The 19471-nt window shown below is 44.5% G+C and overlaps 1 protein-coding gene across 1 annotated transcript; it reads right to left on the bottom strand.

Moving 5' to 3' along the window:
- Positions 1–307: 307 nt before the first annotated feature.
- On the bottom strand, positions 308–13309 carry CASP7 (caspase 7, apoptosis-related cysteine peptidase). Its single transcript, XM_006831485.1, has 6 exons — positions 13263–13309; positions 7828–7970; positions 6832–6960; positions 5581–5756; positions 3785–3914; positions 308–531 (listed from the first exon to the last, which is right to left on the bottom strand). The coding sequence occupies exons 1-6, from the start codon at positions 13307–13309 to the stop codon at positions 308–310; spliced, it is 849 nt and encodes a 282-aa protein (XP_006831548.1).
- Between the last annotated feature and the right edge of the window lie 6162 nt (positions 13310–19471).

Below are 19471 nucleotides of genomic sequence, written 5' to 3'. Positions count from 1 at the left end.
GATTTCCCACCACCAGTCACAGCAGGTGCAGTCAAGGGTCAACTCAGGAGGTCATTTTGTTGTATGTTTCAAGTGTGATAACAAGGTAAAAGAAATACAAACACATTAATGTTAAGAGGACACTGCTAAGTCATCAAGTGATGTCAAAAGAAGTTTCTGAAAAATCAGAGAAACACAAGATAGCACCAGAGAGTCTCTTCCCTATTTAATCAATACATTTTCCTGAAATTAAAATCACTTAGGGCCTCAAAAATTATACCGAACCCCTTAATGAACCCTGGCGGGAGTGTGCCGCGGTGTGGCTCTTTCAGAAGTAGAGTTCCTTCGTGAGCATGGATTGTATACATGGCATCTGCTTCTTCCTGTCAAACTTGAGGTCGCTACAGCAGGACTCGAAGTCTCTGGCCACCATGTTGTTCACCCTGGTGAGAATCTGCATGATCTCCAGTGTTTTCCCGTGCTCATTCAGGATGCGGCAGAGGGCCTGGATGAACCAGGAGCCTCTTCCTGGGTTCCGCCAAGAGTAGTACCCTTGAACAGGAGGGAAAGGAGAGGATTCAAACTCAGCACTGAGAATGCATTCTGGGGCCTTCACACCAGCAGTCCTCAATCTACTTCACTCTGGTTTGCACACAAGTCAGTTATAAGACACTTACTGGTGTGCTTAGAGTACAAGCATCCTAGACATATTGTTGCTGTTATTAAATGCCATGGAGTTAGTTCTGACTCATAGCGACACTGTGTAGGGTTTCCATGGAAAATCTGGTGGGTTTGGACTGCCTTGTGGCGAGCAGTCCAGTGCTGATCCTATAGTGCCATGCTTAGATCTATCTACAGGGCTGCGTAAAGATGCCCAACAAATGCTTTTGTGTTACAGCATGGAATTCCCAAACACAGACTATCATTAAGGGTCAGGGTGGGTGGATTTGGCAGGGAATATTCTATCAGTTTTGATGGGGGCACCCACGTGATACATCTGATACCTAAGCAGGTGTGAGACAAATGTGCACATGAAGTTTTTCCAAGGAAATGTCATAAAACCCACTGCAGAACTCTGGAATTCCTTACCAACCCTTTTGAAGGATGAATGCTTTGTAACTTAAGCACAGAGAAAGGACCACTGGGAGAATTTGTGAGAGATGTTTCTGCTGCTGGCGACACAGAGAACTTGAGAGTCTGCTGAAGAAATCTGGAGGCAAGACTTGGGCAGAATGACCTTAAGTTGGAGAACTGTTGCTCTGAATGGCGGCTCTGCTAGGACAAAAGATGTTTATGGCAGAGAAAGCTTGGTCTTGGGTTGGGCTGGGTCCTGTCCAACAGGCAGAGCAAGGGCCAGGCAAAAAAAGACACTGGACATGTACCTAGGAGGATGTCCACGAGCTGAGGAAGGAATATTAGTGCAACCAGGAAAGGAATCTAGCAGTGAGGAGCAAGAGGGCCACAAGCCAATTCAGAAGGTAGCCCCCAGAAGCTAGAAAAGGCAAAGAACTGCAGGAACAGAGACCCAGGGGCCCAGGGACTCAGGAATCCCCAGAAGAGATCACCCAACTTTAATCATCTATCTGTTCACAGCACCTACAACACGCCTGGGATTTTTTATGCAACTATATGGCTCCTGGAGTCCTGGTGTGGCGCTGTAGGACAAGCCCTGGACTGCTAACCACAAGGTTGGCAGTCCAAACCACCAGCCGCTCCTTGGAAACCCTATACAAGGTGGTTATGAGTCAGAACTAATTCGATGGCACTTCCCACCAACCACATGACTGCTGTACAACAGCTACCGTTCATGAGCGCGGACGAGTTTATCAGCTGCCATTGTGTAAAGTCTGACTCATGACGGTCCAAAGTGTGCCACAGAACTGTGCTCAGTGGCTGAGTTCTCAGAACTGGATCACCAGGACCTTCTTCTGAGGCATTTCAAGATGGACTCAAGACTTCCAATGTTTTGGTTAGCGGTCAAGTGTGTTAATCATCTGCACCATCCAGGGACCCCATCAAGAGCAGCAAGATCAAATGATTTTCTATTTTCTAGGATCCTGGTGCGGCACTGTAGGATAAGCACTGGACCGCTAGCTGTGAGGGCGGTGGGTCAAACACACCAGCCACTCTTCAGAAACACCATAAAGGGTCGTTAGGAGTCGGAACCTACTTGATGGCACTTAATAACAATAAAATCCTTAAATCTTGTGACGCTTTTGTTCTCATCTGGTTTTCCAGGTGTACTGAGCAGCTGACAAAACTAGGAGCAAGAAGAATTCTAAGCTGGTGACAGTTTTTACCCAACAAATATAGTGTTTGGTAAATGATAAGCTTGCTGATTATGGGCCTTTTCTGGTCTCTGTTCACAGCCTTCAGTGTAAAGTAGAAGAGACTCAAGTTGGGACTCATTGTGTCCCGAAATCCCTATCTGACCTTGGGCATAGTGCAGAAGTGGACCTCATTGCACGGTTCCCCCATCTGTAAAATCACTTTCCCAACAATCTACAATCAGTGTACAAATGGTATGTGCTAGTCGGCAGGAGAAGCACTGTGTACAATTGAGACCCCCAAGGAGATGGACAGACACAGCGACAACTGTGAGGATGGTACAGGACCGGGGGGGAGGGAAGGAGACAGTGTCTGCAGGTGGCTAAGAGTCGGAACTGAGCTGATGACATCTAGCAACAAACTTAACACACTATAGAAATGTGATTCTTATCATTGTTGCTGTTGTGTGCCATCGAGTTGGTTCCGATTCAAAGTGACCCTGTGTAGGGTTCCTGAGAGTGACTGATGGGTTTGTTTGTCCTGCAGTGTCACTCCAGGACTCATAATTAACAACGGTGGTGGTGGTGATGATTGAGTAGAATTGACTTGGTTCTGACTCATAGTGACCCTGTGTAAGGTTTCCGAGGCTATAAATTTTTACAGGAACAGAAAAACCTCATCCTTGTCTCACGAAGCAGCTGGTAGATTTAACTTCTGACCTTGTGGTTAGCAGCCTCACTCATAACCCACTACACTACCAGGGGTTCTTAGATTTAACAATAGCAATACTAATACTAAATGGGAATACTCAGCACTCCTAGAAAGAAAAGTGAATTCATTCTTGCAGTGGGAAAACTAATGCCCCCCCTTCCCCCCCAACACACAAAAGATGTCCACACCCTTATCTTGGAGTCTATGAATATGTTTCCTAACACAACAAGAAGAACTTGGCAGACGTGATTCAAGGTTATGCACCTTGAGGTGGGGAGATGATTCTGGATTACACAGACTTGTCACAGGGGTCTGTAAAAGCAGACACCCTTTCTTGGTTTGTGAAGGAAGGAGACATGAGGTCGCTGACTCTGAAGATGAAATAAGAGAGCTGCAGGTCAACGCAGAAGTGAATAAAGGCAGTGGGGTCTGCCCTAGAGCTTCCAGAAAGGACCATTCTTACCAACACCTGGATTCTGTGGCAGATCTCTGAACTAAGAACTCGAAGATAATACATTTGTATTGTTTTAAGGCACTCTGTAAGGAGCCCTGGCGGCATAGTGAGTTATGAAGTGGGCTGTTGACCGCAAGGTCAGCAGTTCAAACCCATCAATAGTTCCACAGGAGAAAGATAAGGCTTTCTGCACCTGTAAAGATTTACAGAAACCCTGTCTGGGGTGGCTATGAGTTGGAAGTGACTCTACGGCTCATAGTCACCACTACCAAACCGCTGTGTTTGTGTTAATTTCTGAGTATGAACAGGAGGTTGCATTTTGATGCTGGATTGGAATGGTATGGTTAGTAGACAATCTGTTTGACTTCATACCTGGAACTGTGGAATAAGCAATGAGAAAGTCAGCTTCCACTGGAATACTGTGAGGGCTTTTGGCATCGGTGTCACTGACAACCACTGAGTCGGCCTGGACCCCATCATCCAACTCTTTCCCTCGGCAAGCCTGCAATCAAAGCAGAGATGGTTCATGAATCGGGAACAGCCACCTGTGTGCCATTCACGCTTTGCTAGAACTGTACTTGGCATGTACTACGAGATCAGTTATGTTAAATCACTAAGCAAAGCAAAAAAGCGTTCTTCAAAGGAAATGCACAAATGGCCAGCAACTCCACCCAAATATACTCAATATCATTAGTCACTAGGAAAATACCCATCAAAGCCACGCCATACTACTTCCCATCCACTCAGATGACTATTATTAAAAATCCAGAAAGTAGCAAGCGTTGGTGAGCCTGTGGACATTGGAACCCGCTCACATTTGCCTGTGGGAACATGAAATGGCACAAGAGCTATGGAAAACAGTTTGATGATTCCTCAAAAAGTTAACTATAGAATTATATGACCCAGCAATACTCAAATAAGCATATGTACACACGGTACTTTGTTGTCAGGAGGGACGAGTCCCTGGAGAAGAATACCATGCTTAGTAAAGTGAAGGGTCAGGGAAAAAGAGGAAGACCCCCAACAAGATGGACTGACCCAGTGGCAGCAGTAATGGGCTCACAGTAAAACCTGTGAGGATGGTACAAGCCTGGGCAGTGGAGAGCTGTATGAGCAGGAACCGATTCGATGGCACCTAACAACAACTCACATGTTCACAGCGGTGCTATTTACAGAAAATCTGTAGAGACATAGAGCAGACTGGTGGTTGCCAGGTGTTGGGTTTGTGAGTGTCGTGGAGTGATGGAAATGCTTTGGGAATTTACTAACCAAACCAAAAAAACCCAAAAATAACACACACAAAAAACTCCATTGCTTCTGAGCTAATTTCTCCTCCTAGTGACCCTATAGAACTGGCCTATAGACTTTCCAAGGTGGTGATCTTTATGGGAGCAGACTGCCACAGCTTCCGCCCGTGAAGAGTGAGCGCACTGTGGTTGCTATGTGCTGTTGAGTCGGTTTGGACCCATAGCACCCGTGTATAGACAGGCTTCCCGAGGGTGTATATCTTTACAGGAGCAGAAAGTCTCCTCTTCCTCCCACAAAGCGGCTGCACTTAGCAGTCCAACTGGTAACCTAGTACGCCCCCAGGGCTCTGCACTATTGGAGTTGTTAAGTGCTATCTAGTCGGTTCTGACTCCTAGTGACCCTGTATTTGTGGGAACATGAGGTCATGTTTTTCTCCTGAGGAGTGGCTGGAGGGCTGGAACTGCAGATCTTGTGGTTCACAGTCCAGTGCTTATCGTATGGAGCCACCGTACTGCCAAGGAGTGTACTAAATGTGTTGTTGTTGTTAAGTGTCATCGATTTTGAACTGCCGACCTCGTGGTTCAAATTTACCTGATGGTTGAGTACTTATCCTACAGTGTCACATCAGGACACCACTAAATTAGTCACTTTATGTTACGTGAATTTCATCTGAGTTAATGAAAACCAATATCGAAGTGCTGAAAGAAAACTTTAGAGTTGTGACCCATTGCAAATACATATATGCCAAGTATTGGGATTCACGTGTACATATGCCAATCTCTTAAAAGGTAGAAAGAAAAACAAAACCTCAAATTTGCAGGCTCCAACAGAAATAGCATGTGGACTTGTAAAAATGATGTATTCCCAGTAACTGTTGAACCACGTCCCCTCCCGCCCTTTTTCAATGGAAAAGTGATTACCTGGATGAAGAAGAGTTTGGGTTTCCCTAAAAGTGTTTTGCATCTATCACCCCGAACATGCACAGTCAAATCCTTTACTGGTATCAATGTATCTGTCCCATAAATATAGTTTTCTTCTCCATGGCTTAATATGATGCAGACAAAGCAAGCCGAATTGGAATGGTCCTCTTTTGATGCTGTAAGGAGGAGATTTGAACACTGAAAAGTCAGAACACCAATCTGGCCGAGTCCCAGGGGCACGGTTCCTTTCTATCCTTGCAGCTTCTGGTGACTATGGGAGATACAGCTGGGGGTGGGAGAAGCAAGGGCACTGGACTTTATGTGGCCCTTACTTTCCAACATGCACTAGATAGTGTGAAGTCATAAAGAACACATCTCTTCCAGAGGTGAGAGACTGGTTCTGTCCCTACTGGCTGTGTGTCTCTTCTCCTTTCTGAAGTCTGACCCTGTGCTGAAAAAGCTGGCAATGATGATATTCTGCTTCCCAACACTCTAAGGGTTGTGCTAAGTATTGAATGAGATAATTGAGGGACTGTGCGCTACAAAAAAAATAACGTATTTCAACAGAGCAAGCGGAGTTTTAAAGGAACTCCAGTGGTGTGTGGCACTGGAGGATAAGAACTGGACCACAAGGTCAGTTTGAATTCCAAAGTCAGCAGTTCAAAATCACCAGCCATTCCTCAGAAACCCTATATAGGGTCTCTATGAGTTGGAACTGACTCCACAGCACTTAACAACACGAATACCTGCTACCAAGAGGGAGGGAGACCCTAGGTTGAGATGGATCAGTACCACAGCCACCACGATAAGATTTGACCATGCTGGGGATGCGCTGTTTTGTTGGGTTGTACATAAAATCAACTATGGGCTGGAATTGACTTGGGGGCATGCACCCACCTATGCGCCTATCTCTATCTGTAACCAGGGAAGAGTTTATACTTAAATTCCATTCTGGACAGATAGGGTTTATAGACTTGTTACTTCCCAAGAATGACCCTTTTGAAACTGAGAGTATTCCAAATATACAGAAACCGTGGCTCAGGCATTTAAACTGTCATCTTTGGACGGAGGTATCTAAGCATCCTCAAAGAGTTCTGCCTACTCAAAAGACAAGTATGGACTGACAGGGGAGGAAAGACATCTCGCGCTGTAACTCCTCTGCCCTGCCAGAGCGCCCTCTTGAGGCCAGCATGGGTTCTGCGCCTCTCCAACACAGAAGAAGGCAGAGGGAGGAGTGGTAAAAGCACACACCTTGTTCAAGCAGTTCCTCCATCCTGGCACAACAGCAGTCATTGTAGACGGTCACGTCAAAACCCAGGCTTCGGAAACACTTTGTAAGTGCTTCAGAGTCTTTGTCCGTTCCTGTCCGGGTATCCATTTCTGTGGGAATCAAGCGGCAAGTTTGTGGATGAACAACCTCTCCCCCAACACCACGGTGTGACTTTCATCAGAAATCCCTGGGAGGTGCACACAGTTAACATGCTCTGTTGCTAACTAAACGTTGGATGTTCAAGTACACCCAGAGGCGACTTGGAAGAAAGGCATAGCAATCTATGTTCAGAAGAAAAAAAATCAGTCACTGAAAGCCCTACGGAGCAGAGTTCTACTCTGACACACGTGGGGTTTCTGTGTGTTGGAGTCAATTGGAAGGTAGCTGGTGGAGTAGAAAGGGCATTTCAGGCACTAAATGCAGCTCCAGGGTAAATCTTCTGAGTACAGAGAATGTCTTCCAAGGTTACATTTTAAAGGAGCAAATGAAGTGTGACCCCAAAGGACATGGTCACATCAGGCGCCTGCCTTCTTACCTGCCGGACCTGCCATCCCCCTGGCCATTTGACCTACCAATCTTGGTTCATCAACTATGTTGAGTCTGAAAGCTCTGGTCGGACATCTGACCCACTGACCTGGGACTGACCACGTTTACAACTTTTTCCTTGATCTAAGCCTTCCTTGAGCCACCTCCTTGATATAAACCTCTCTTTATATATATACATCAATAAGCTTTTGCCCTCGAAAGATGAGCCCCACTTTAATGACTTCTAAACTCTAGTCCAGGGTTTAGAAGCGCTTACACTCCCCCTCTTTTTCTTAGCCCTGTGGTCAAAGTACCACAATGACTAACACAACCACTGACAGCTCTCCCTGAAAGTTCCTGATTTCCCCTGGAGGGAAACACATGTCGTGAAACAAGGTGAAGGAAAAGGGAGAGCTAGACCATGAAAAGCTAGACTGGTCTAAAACACCTACCTGTTGTTTTATCGAAGTTCTTGTTATTAATGATGATGCATTTGCCCACCTTCTCATAATTCATGTTATACCGATGTGCAGGCACACCCTCTTGGCCCTCCCTGTTCTTGATAGGTGGCGATGGAGCACGTTTCTTCATCCTACTGGGGAAATATAAAGCTAGTCAGGGGCCAAAAATCTGGAGAGTAAGGAAGGACCTCTTGATTTTACAACTATTGGTGACACCAAGAAATCTACCAATTACATTTGTGAACGAGAGTGACCTGGGCTGGACAGATGATTGTCAAATTAAAGAGGCACAAGGTCTGCTGATACATTTCATTAGATACCAGAAAAATGCAAATTTAAATCCGTATGAGCCACCAGTGCCTGTGCACCAGAATGACTACAACGTCAAAGAAACTGGGCATGGTCCACCATGGTTAGCGCTTAAAATAATTATAAACTGCTGATGGGAGCCAACTTCCTATATTTGTTTTGGAAAATGGGCAGGATCTACTAAAAGTGAACTGCCTACAATGAAGCAATTCCATTCCTGGATATACACCCCAAAGAAATGCAAGCACATATTTACCAAAAGACAGATCTGCAAATGTTCACAGCAGTATTATTTAGCAGTAGTCTCTGTTATACATTGAACTGGATCCCCCTGCAAAGAAACCGTTGAAGTGCCAACCATTGGTAATTGTGAATGTGAACTTGTTTGGCTATGGGGTCTGGGAAGATGTAGTTACATTGACGTTCGGTCATACTGGAGTAGGGTGGGGCCTCATCCAATCTGAGTGGTGTCTTAGAAAGAAGAAGAGCACACGTACAGGGATACACAGAGAGCCAAAGGCCATGGAAAGTTTGAGGCAGACAAAAAACATCCAGGATTGTTGGTCATCATCGGAAGCTAGAAGAGGGACATGGAACACATTCTATATCAGAGCCCTCAGACACAGCAGACACCCTGATTTCAGACGTTTCGCCTCTGGAAAGATGAAGCAATAACTCAGTTCTGTTCTTGTAAGTCAAGTAGTTTGTGTTGCGTTGATATGGAAGCTGTAGGGCACTGTTACAATCCCAAATAGGAAAGAATTCAAATGTCTATTTACAGTAGAACAGATAAAATGTACAGTGATATCATAAAATATTATACAATACTGAAAGCAACCATGCCAAAGGGTATCTGTTCTATGGTTCCATTTCTATGAAGTTCAAAACTCGAATCCGTGGTATGAGAAATGATGCCTGGGGTTTTGGTTTTCCCTGTGCTGAGTGGTACAGGAACTGGAAGAGGAGGGATAAAAGGACTCTCAGATCTTGGTCATATTCTGTTTCTGATCTGTGTGTAGGTTACATGGGTATGTCAGTTGAGAAGATTCTTAAAGATGTGTATTTTTTCTCTATGGATGTTATAATTCAATGCCATTTGTTAAAACGGGGGAAAGACACAAATTATTGTTGTTAAGTGCTGTCAAGTCAGTCCTGGCTCAGAGTAACCTTGTATAAGTGGCTAATGGCTTTGAACTGCCGACCTTGTGGTTCAAATCGACCTTGCTGTCCAGTGCATTATCCTGCAGCACCCAACAAACAGGGCAGTGAAAAAACTAAGGCAGCTCCTTCTATTCCTTAGATACTGTCCACTTTACCACAAGTTTGAAACACACACTGTCGCTGGAACATCAGACTTCAGTTAGAGAGCAGAAAACAAAATGTTGAATGACGGATTTTTATCACTTTGAAAATCATTGAATCACCAATGATCCGAACAGCTGTTCAATACGTAGGAATAAATGAGTCAAGTTTTGTGCCCTTGTTTTATAAGCAGTTAACCTGAGATCCTGGTGTGGCGCTGTAGAGTCAGCACTGGACTTCGAACCACAAGACTGGCGGTTCAAACCCCCAGCTGCTCCTTGGAAACCCTATATATACAGGGTCGCTAGGAGTTGGAACTGACTCCAGGACACATAACAACAACCTGTGTTTCAGGGAAAGGCAGGAATTCTCCAGGATCTCCCACCCAGTCCTCAGACTTCCATGCCACAGTCCCAGAATTTGGGGCCTGAGCATTGCTTATTAGATTGATTTGCCAACCGGTCTCCCCAAGTTCTAGTCTAAAGTTGGGAGAAGCAAAGTGAAAGTAAAAACTAAGCTTAGGTTACTTGAGAAATGTGGGTCCAAAGGTTACTGACTGAGGTTTGCTTTAATTGAATCTTATCTGCTAAGAGTTTTTGAATCCCTGAAAGGATATGGTCTTTCGCCTCGGTCTAGATTACAGATGAGTTCTCTGTTTATGTCTAACCTTCAGGTTCCAAACTGCCACTTTCAGACCGCAGCATGATTTTATCTGCCACATTCATGGGGTCAGATTTCTTCCATGGTATCATAAGATACTATTTTTCTTTTTAAAAGACAAGCATCCTATATCTGTTTGGTGATCTTCTTGGGGTTCCTCCCTCCCTACTTTGCTTTCTGTATTAACCAACTGTTTGATCAGGATTCTTCTATGGAAACTTTGATCAAAATGTTCAGCAATGGTAGCTGAGTACCATCCAATTCTGGTCTTATGGCACAATGAAGGCAACTAGCCACACAGTCCATTGCCTCACCTCCTCCTGCTTCTGTTTCCACTGTTGCTCCAGGTGAACGGGGACCGACTGAGCCTTGGATGGCCACTCACAACCCTCTAAGACCCCAGCCACTACACAATGAGAGTCCTGGTGTGGCGCTGTAAGGTAAGTAATGGCCCAAAAGGTCAGATTGAACCGCAGGGTCAGCAGTTCAAACTCATCAGCCACTCCTTGGAAGCCCTATACAGTGTTGTTAGAAGTCAGAAACAACTCGATGACACTAACATCAGCATCAACAACAATTACACAATGAAACTGAAGATCAGACGCACTCAGTAAGTTACCAGACCAACTAACTCGGGGGTTCCATGAAGCCAGGCAGCTGCTTCAGCAGCTACATTCATTCATACCAGTTTTCTTCACACTCCTTCCCCTGAGGGCCACCATAAAAGGGCATTGGCCTTGGGGTCAGATAAAGCTGTGTCCATCTACCCGAGTGACCTAGGCCAGTGAGGCCAACTTCCTCATCTGCAAAACAGAGTTAACTGCACAGAGTAGGTGAAGTCTTTTGGAATTATCCCCCAAATAGATGACAGATTCCGTGGCAGCAAGTACTTCCTGTTCCATCCAACTGTCTTATCTCCCTCCCAGGCCACCTTAAAGCATCAGCAGAGGGGGTTTCTGGAGTTTACTTCTCGGGGAGGAAGAAGCAGGGCTGATTTCCTCATTACTGCCCTGCCAATGGCCTTATTATGGTCAATGTCCACTACACAGTCTTTCACAGGCACACAAAATCTCTGCTTTTCAGAAGACTCCTCAGAGGTCATTGGAGATGGCCCAATCACTGGTCAGTGCTTACTATAGGTTGGCACAAACAGTTTGCGTTGGTCAGCTTGATCTCACCTAGCAGTACCAAGGAAGCAAAGGCCTGGTGATGTACAAGAATCTGTTTAGATTCTTGTAGCTGTCACGTCGATTCCAACTCACAGCAACCCAATAGGGCAGAGGACAGCTGTCCTGCATTGTCTCCCAGGCTGTCCTTTTTATGGACACAGACTGCCACCTCTTCCTCCCGGGAAATGACTGGTGGGTTTAAACTGCTGACCTTCTGGTCCTTCTGTTCAGAGGACAGTCAAGAAAGTCCTTTGGAGCAGTTCTTTTCTGCAACACATAGGACCGCCATGAGGTGAAACCCACGTAACGGCACACCACCACACCACCACCAGCACCACGTCCTGGAGAAGCGTTCACAAGTATTTTCTCATCGAATCCTGATCACCCAGAGGGAGGCAGACACACCACCAGCCCCTTTCATGAATGAGCTTTTACATGCCTGGCTCAAGGTCACAGTGAAGCAAGCACGGCAGGCCAGAATCCTGACCCTAGAAGCTGTCCTCTCACCCACTGGCTGACGAGAGACCCCAGATGGAAACAGCAAGGTGATGAGCGTCCAAAGCCAGACGGGTCATTCTGTGTCCCTGGAGCCGGGACTGATGGGGCAGCGGCCAGTGACTCTCCCGAGGAAAGGCATCCTAGGAACCGTCACTCTGTAGGGACCTGCAGATTGAGTACACACTGGGCTGCTAACCACAAGGTCAGAAGTTCGAATTCACCAGCTGCTTTCTGCTCCTATAAAGACTTCTGCCTTGGAAACCCTATACAGGGGTGTTATGAGTCAGAACCGACTCCACGGCACACCACAACCACCTGGCTCATATATGAAAGTACTCTTTAGAGTACTTATGTATTCTACGTACCTGACACATTGCATTTTTGCCCCCCACATTGCAGTTTTGCAGACCAGCATGTTCAAGTTCAAACTGACATGTGCCCTCTGTGATCTGGCTCCACAGTCTCTTCCCCTCCTGTACTGCTTTGGTTCTTTGAATAAACATCTTTGACCTTAAAATTCAGAGATGGGATTTTTCCTCTTCCAACTTAACTTCCAGTTCTCTAAGAAGTTGGAATATGACCTTTGACCTTCCTTTACCAGGTCCTGCTCTCTCTTAATGGTGACCTGCAACCTTTTAAAACCCAAGACAGCATACAATGAAGTGGGAGAAACCCAGACGCATGCAACATATAGCCTGAACAGCTACCTAGGATGTCCCATGAAGCCATGTCCCGAAACTTTCAGACCAAGGAACCAAATCCCATGAGGTATCTGGTTGCTAATAAGAACAACATGCTTTTTTCTAATTGGCTACTATCGTTGTTAAGTGCTGTCGAGTCTGTTCTGACCCATAGCGACCCTGCACAGAGATTCCGAGGCTATAAATCTTTACGGAAGCAGAAAGCCTCATCTTTCTCCCTGGTACATTTGAACTGCTGACCTTGAGGTTAGCAGCCCGATTTGTAACCACTTTGCTAGCCTACTCTAATTGATGAGCAAAACAAAACTTCCGAGCATCTTTTATAAGACCACCAGGCTGAGATATGAGGGGGCTTCAAAAAGTATATGGAGAAGTTCCATGATCAATTCCGTGCTTTCACAAACTTTTTGAAGCCTCTCTGTATAAGTTAGTTAAAAAAGAAAACATTTCCCCTTCTGTCGGAACAGAATCTGGAAAACCAGCTGGTCAGAAGTGTACACATTAGGAGAACAAAGACACACAGTTCATCTATAATGTTTTCCATGGCTATGAAAGTACCTAAAATTTTAACATGGAATATAATTCTTATCTCTGGTAAGTATCTCAAAAGGCTGGCAAGGGAATCCCCCTATCTGTCCCACCCCTTAAATTGAATTCCTAGGTAAAAAGTAAATTTTTTATCTGCTTCCACTTTCTGGAGTTGAGTCAACCAGTATATAAGTTTCCTTCTAGCCAAAATAATTCTTTGTTAAACACATCTTCCCAGCTCCCAGGTGGATGTGGAGACAGAATTACTGATGTAATCCCACTGAATTCATCTTGGGAAAACTCCATAAATACAGTTGATCCTTGAACAATGTGGGGGCTAGGGATGTCAATCTCCCACACAGTTGAAAACCAGTGTATAACTTTTGACTCCCCTAAAACTTTTCTATTAGATGGGAAGTCTTAATGATAACAAATATTCAATTCACTCCTATCTTTTGTATAGGATATGTGTTATATTGGGGTCCTGGTGTGGCGCTGTAGGTTAAGAGTTATGGGATAAACAAGGGAGGCGGTTCAAACCCACCAGCTGTTCCTTGGAAACCCTAATCAGGGTGTTTGTGAGTCGGAACCGACTGTATTTAAGTGCATTATACTACATCATATAAAAGCTGCATTTCAAAAACATATTTTGTAAAAAATACAAGGATTTAATTTCTGTTGGCATAGCTACATAAATTCTCTTTCTTTTCCATACCAGTCTTTACACTGAACTCACTGATCTTGAAATGGAGGGCAATCAAAGCTACGGATCTCAATGTACAATTCATATCAAGTGGTTCACCTTTCTTGTCACGCCATGACTTTTCTCTGCTTCTTAAGAGCACTTCCCACATCACAAGTGGTGCTTCGTACAGGTCGCATAGTGGTACTCAAGGTTTATGGTGTTGCATAACCCTGTATAGGGTTTCCTAGAAGCAGCTGGTTGGTTAAATTGCTGACTTTCAGATTCAAATGATCCTGTGGTCTAGGGTTTATCCTACAGTGCCACACCAGGACTCCACGATATTGCGCTAAACATGGTGAAATATACTTGTGAATACTGAAAGATGGCTTTTTATTGAAATATGCAATTTACTAGAGAGATGAACTGCTCAAGGTCACATGATAAGCACCACATGGCGTTTTAAGACAATACTTGCAATGCTTGAGGTCATTGCAACAGCAGCAGGAGGTAGCTAGGGAACTAGTGCTGTCATCTAGCATAAGCACTGGACTTCTAACCACAAGGTCGGTGGTTCAAACCCACCAGCTGCTCCTTGGAAACCCTATACAGGGTCGCCACAAGTCAGAAACGAGTTGACAACACTCAACAACAGTACGTCCCACAGCTGAGTTTCCACATTTATGACTTCATTCTGCACCGCTACATGTGGTTTGCTCTCAACTGTGAGTGGTGCCATGCACAGTCTGTAAGTAAATGTGTAAGTTGTGATACATTCTAACTTGTCCTAATAGGTCTGTGTAGATTTGATAGTGGTAAATGATAGAATAGTATCTACATATATTTTATGCATGGATGACATACCTTTTTCTTCATTTTTAGGCTACTTGGTTCTCATGCTAGCTTTTCCAAATTGCTGCTTATCTCCAAAATTGTTTCCAATGTATTTATTGAAAACAATCTACATATAAGTGGACCCATGCAGTTCAAAGTCATCTTCAAAGGTAAACTGTACAAGGGGGCTTCCACAAAGTCGTAGAAAAATGGAATTGAGAGAATGGAATTTTTCCGTAAACTATTTGAAGTCCCCTCATTTATAGCTTCATGTTGGAACAGCAAACCCTGACTAATCAATTTAAAGCATGTGACCTGTGCCAGACAAATAAGAGAAGAAAATCAATGTCCAGAGCGCATGAGAGAGAAAAAACAGCAGAAAAAGGAAAAGACTGAAGTCCACGCCATACGTATTCTGCCAGAAGGAGAGTCCAAGAGGCCAGTAGGCTGCCTCATAGCTAAGCTGTGAGGCTTTGAGCCATCGTCTCTCTCCTTCACCCCCATTCTCCCTTCATGGCTGCCATGAGACCCACCATATTGACAGAAAGTGACTTCCAATCCTGCCCCTTGGCCTCAAGGCCATCGCTAATTTGTTCAAGGACACCATTCCCAAGTGACTCTGACCAGCCCTCTTCCCTGGGAAATTAGGAACTAAGGTGAAGAAAGAGGCTCCGTCCCTTCCAAAGAGGCTCAAATGGGAATGGGTGGAGATCATGCTTCATTCTGTGGCCTGAGGTCGACAAATGAAGAGGGAGAACAAGCTAACAGGCAGAGGACACCTGGGAGCTTGAGGAGGGCAGAGGGGAATGTTCCAGGGCCAGGTTTCCACAGCTGGAACGATCCTAAATAAACAGAAATCAGAACCCAACTTTCCAGCTTCAGACCCCCAAGGCTCCCTAAAAAAACGCTTTGATCCCCAAGACTTTCTGACCTTGCCCTGGGGCAGTGCTCCACTGAGTAGGGGTGGACTTGCTCGTGACAGAGGAGAGACTGTGACCCATGTGGGCTCATGTCCTGCTGAGCTGGACATGTCCATGAGTCCTCACATCTATGGACACAATGGTAGTTCACTGAGCACCATTGCCGGCTCAGGTGAGGACCGCAGATGGTCGTCATACCATGTCACCTCCTGACCCAACATGTACCATCAACACCTAGCGGCCTCTACACTTCTCATGACCTGATCAACTCCCCCTGAATGAACCGGCAGGGTTCATTAGCCCCTCTGACCACTCATTCTTTCCTCTAATCATCCCACTTCAGAAACCTCCAACAGTCCAGCGTGCACTTAACCTCAGGGCCTTTGCCCTTACTCTTTCCTCTAAGGAGCCTCTTTGTGAATAGTAACCCATTTACAGGTGTCAAAGCTAGCAGCTTTGGCAGCATAATGGGCTGCTAATCTCAAGGTCAACCGTTCAAAACTACCATGGGAGAAAGATGAGGTTTTCTGCTCCCATAAAGATTTACAACCTCAGAAACCCTATATGGGGTCACTATGAGTCGCTATGAGTGGGAACTGATTCCACGGCATACAATCACTGCCACACATATATACATCATATTATTACAAACACTGTTAATGAACGAAGAGTTTCAGCTGAGGGAATCTCAGGCGCAAAATTCCCAGACAGCTGCTAGTTTAACCAAGGAGCAGACCAGTTGGAATACAGCTGCTGGTACAACCTGTGGCTCACCAGGCTCATCAGGAGTGGGTGAGGGAAGGGGGCTTTGGGACCATGATTTCTATTTGGTCAACGAATGATATATGGCTGCAGCAGAGAGATTAATTTAATACAGCCTCTGGCTCAACGACCACACCTTGGGAGGGAATCAATTTCTGAGAACCAACTCTTTTAGGGTAGTTTGCAACTGTTGACTTTGCAGGAACACAGAACCATTGTTTTTGCTTTGGTGTTTCTTTTGTGTGAGACTGAAACATTTTTGGACGGATACATTCTCTTCCTTATTTTCCTCTGCCTCTCTCATTTCCGATTTTTATTTGTCCTTCTGAACTTTAATACTTAATGGCTTACCTCAGTTAAAAGTCAAAAGACAGTTGAGCCATAAAGTCACTCCCTCCCCAAAACACCAGTGGGGCGGTATGTTGTTGCTATTGTTAAGTATTGTCCAGTCGGTTCTGACTCACAGCTACCCTGTATAGGGTTTCCAAGGAATAGCTGGAGGGTTTGAACTGCTGACTTGGTGGTTCGCAATCCAGGGGCAGTAGGAGAGTAGGTATAAAGTACTGGTTTGGCTTCTACTTCCTGGTTGAACCACAAAGGGAGGGTCTTTGATTAAAATCATATAATATTGTAAACAAGAATGAGGAAGAGTTCTATGTTCTGATGCAGGACAATCCCCAATGAGTAGAAGAAAACAAAGGTACAGAACGGTGAGCATTACTACCTTTTGGGAAAATAAGATATTTCTGTATTTGTTTGTACTTGTATGCAGACGCTTGAGAAGGCTTGGGAAGCTGAAGATAAATCCTCTGATTCCAGGGCTGGACTGCCTGGATTTGATTCTCACTCCACACCATGTAGCTGAGTGATCATGGACAAATTACTTAACCTCTCTGTGCTTCAGTTTCCTATTGTAAATTAGTTAATATCCGCATGGTACTTAGAATAACATACAGCACATAAAACCAGTTGCATTGAGTCAATTCCAACTCACAGAGACCCTATGTGTGTCCAGAGTAGAACTGTGCTTTACTGGGATTTCAGTGGTCACTTGTTTGGAAATAGATTACCAAGATGTATGCTACAGTCTGGTGTGGTGCCTCTATAGGATAAGCACTTGACCTCAAGGTCAGTTTCAAATTCAGGTTAGGTGACTCAAAAAAACTCACCTGTCACTCCTCGGAAACCCTATACAGGGTTTGTTCTTAACAGCAACAACATACTAAGTGATAAAATGTTATTATTACCAACGTCAGTTTCAAATTCAGGTTAGGTGACTCAAAAAAACTCACCTGTCACTCCTCGGAAACCCTATACAGGATTATTATGAGTCGGCTCTTAACAGCAACAACATACTAAGTGATAAATGTTATTATTACCAACGTTATTTTTATCTATTGTTAAACCCACTAGGGACCCATTACCACCAAGAAAACAAAGCCGGAAGTGGAGTGTCCTTTGGGACTGGGGTGCTTGCACGGTGCAGCTCCGAGATCCCAAGGAAAACTGATGGTAAAATACATAGGAAACGCCAAGGAATACTGAGTCTGCTGTAATAAGACAAGGTACTTTTCTACAGAGCAGGCTCTCTGAATTTGGACTTCCAATCTCCTAAACTGTGAGAGACTAAATTTCTACTAAAGCAGCATAAGAGAACTAAATGAACACATACAAGAACTGTCTTAACGACATACTGAACTCATGTATTTACATTGGGGTTCGATTTTTAAAACTTTAAAAATTATAACCTGCCTTCATCATAGATAAACTTAAATCTATTTAAATATCATGGTACTTTTCAATCTATTTAGTTTCATTAACTGTACTTCTCTATGATTGCACAAAAGTCAGACACTAACGAAAGATACCATGGACATCCACAACAATCTGTGTAGGAAGAAGTACAACCAGAATGTTCCTTAAGGCCAGTCTTTACTGTCTCTCATACCTTGGACACATTATGAGGAGGGACCAGTCCCTGGAGAAGGACATCATGCTTGCTAAAGTGGAAGGACAGCAAAAAAAGGGAGACCCTCAATGAGATGGATTGGCACAGTGGCAGCAACAATGGGCTCAAGTGTAGCTGCAACTGTGAGGAAGGTGCAGGACCGAGCGGTGTTTCCTTCTGTTGTGCATAAGGTCACTATGGGTTGGAACAGACTTGACAGCACCTACCAACAACAAGGCATCTTGGAGCAGGGTAGCTCTGTAGGATAAGCACTAGACTGAAAACCACAAGGTCAGTAGTTCGAGTCCACCAGCCACTTCTGAGGAGAAAGATGACGTTTTCTGCTTCCACAAAGATTTTATAGCCTTGGAAACCCTATACAGGGTTTCTACGAGTTGGAACCAATTTAATGGCAATTAACAACAACAATTTTAAAAAGCGTCTACTGTATTATGGGGAGTCAAGAGACTGGTGTGATTCTGCAGATCAGCACTGGACTGTGAATCACAAGGTCAGCAGTTCAAACTCACCAGCTGCTCCTTGGAAACCCCATACAGGTGCTATGAGTTGGAATCAACTTAACGGCACTTAAAAACAACAACATCTATAATTTCCTTAATATGTAAATTTCATGACCGTTAGATAATGATAATTTAATGAGTGATGCATTCAAACAGTACATTTCATAAATTCTGTGTCTAGCTTATCCTTTTTCAGTTGCATATAAGAGGAGGGGGAAGGGAGGGCAATGTATTGATCATTATAAAGCTGTAACACTGGGGGAGAAAAAAGACTGGAAGAAGAATTTTTGCTACATACCTTCCTTATAAAATGTTACTTATTCAAAACACTGAATTAGAAATTTTCATGGTTAAAAATCACGTACTGCAAATGGATTTCAAGAACAGGCCTAATTTAAAGACCACTGAATTCATTTTTGATGTGTGTTGTTGACAGTTTTTAGCTTTCTCCAGCCTTTTAAAAAGGAGCTCTGGTGTGGTGCTGTGGGTTAATGTGTCAGACTGCAAAGCCATTTGAACTGCAAGGTCAGCAGTTCAAGCTCACCAGCTGCTCCTCGGAAACCCTATACAGGGTCGCTATGGGTCAGAATTGACTCAACAGCACTTAACAACAACAACAAGCCTTTTAAAGTGGGTTAATATTCTGGACTGCAAAGTTGGTTTAAAACGCAAGGTTGGCAGTTCAAGCTCACCAGCCGCTCCTAGGAAACCCTATGCAGGGTCACTATGGGTAGGAACCCATAATACAACGGCACAACAACAATTCATCTATACCGGGGGAGGGGAAGGAAGACTAAAAAA

This window comes from Chrysochloris asiatica, unplaced genomic scaffold (genome assembly GCF_000296735.1).
Source record: "Chrysochloris asiatica unplaced genomic scaffold, ChrAsi1.0 scaffold00003, whole genome shotgun sequence".
NCBI lineage: Eukaryota > Metazoa > Chordata > Mammalia > Afrosoricida > Chrysochloridae > Chrysochloris > Chrysochloris asiatica.
Note: the sequence above shows the minus strand (reverse complement) of the source record. Positions and strands in the feature narration are given on the sequence as shown.

Coding starts and splice junctions, on each gene's coding strand:
- CASP7 (XM_006831485.1), bottom strand. CDS start 13,309: ATGGAGTTTTCCCAAGATGAATTCAGTGGGATTACATCAGTAATTCT. Junction 7,971..13,262: donor GGGATTACATCAGTAATTCT/GTCTCCACATCC, acceptor ATATTTCCCCAG/TAGGATGAAGAAACGTGCTC. Junction 5,757..6,831: donor GGAGGAACTGCTTGAACAAG/GTGTGTGCTTTT, acceptor TCCTCCTTACAG/CATCAAAAGAGGACCATTCC.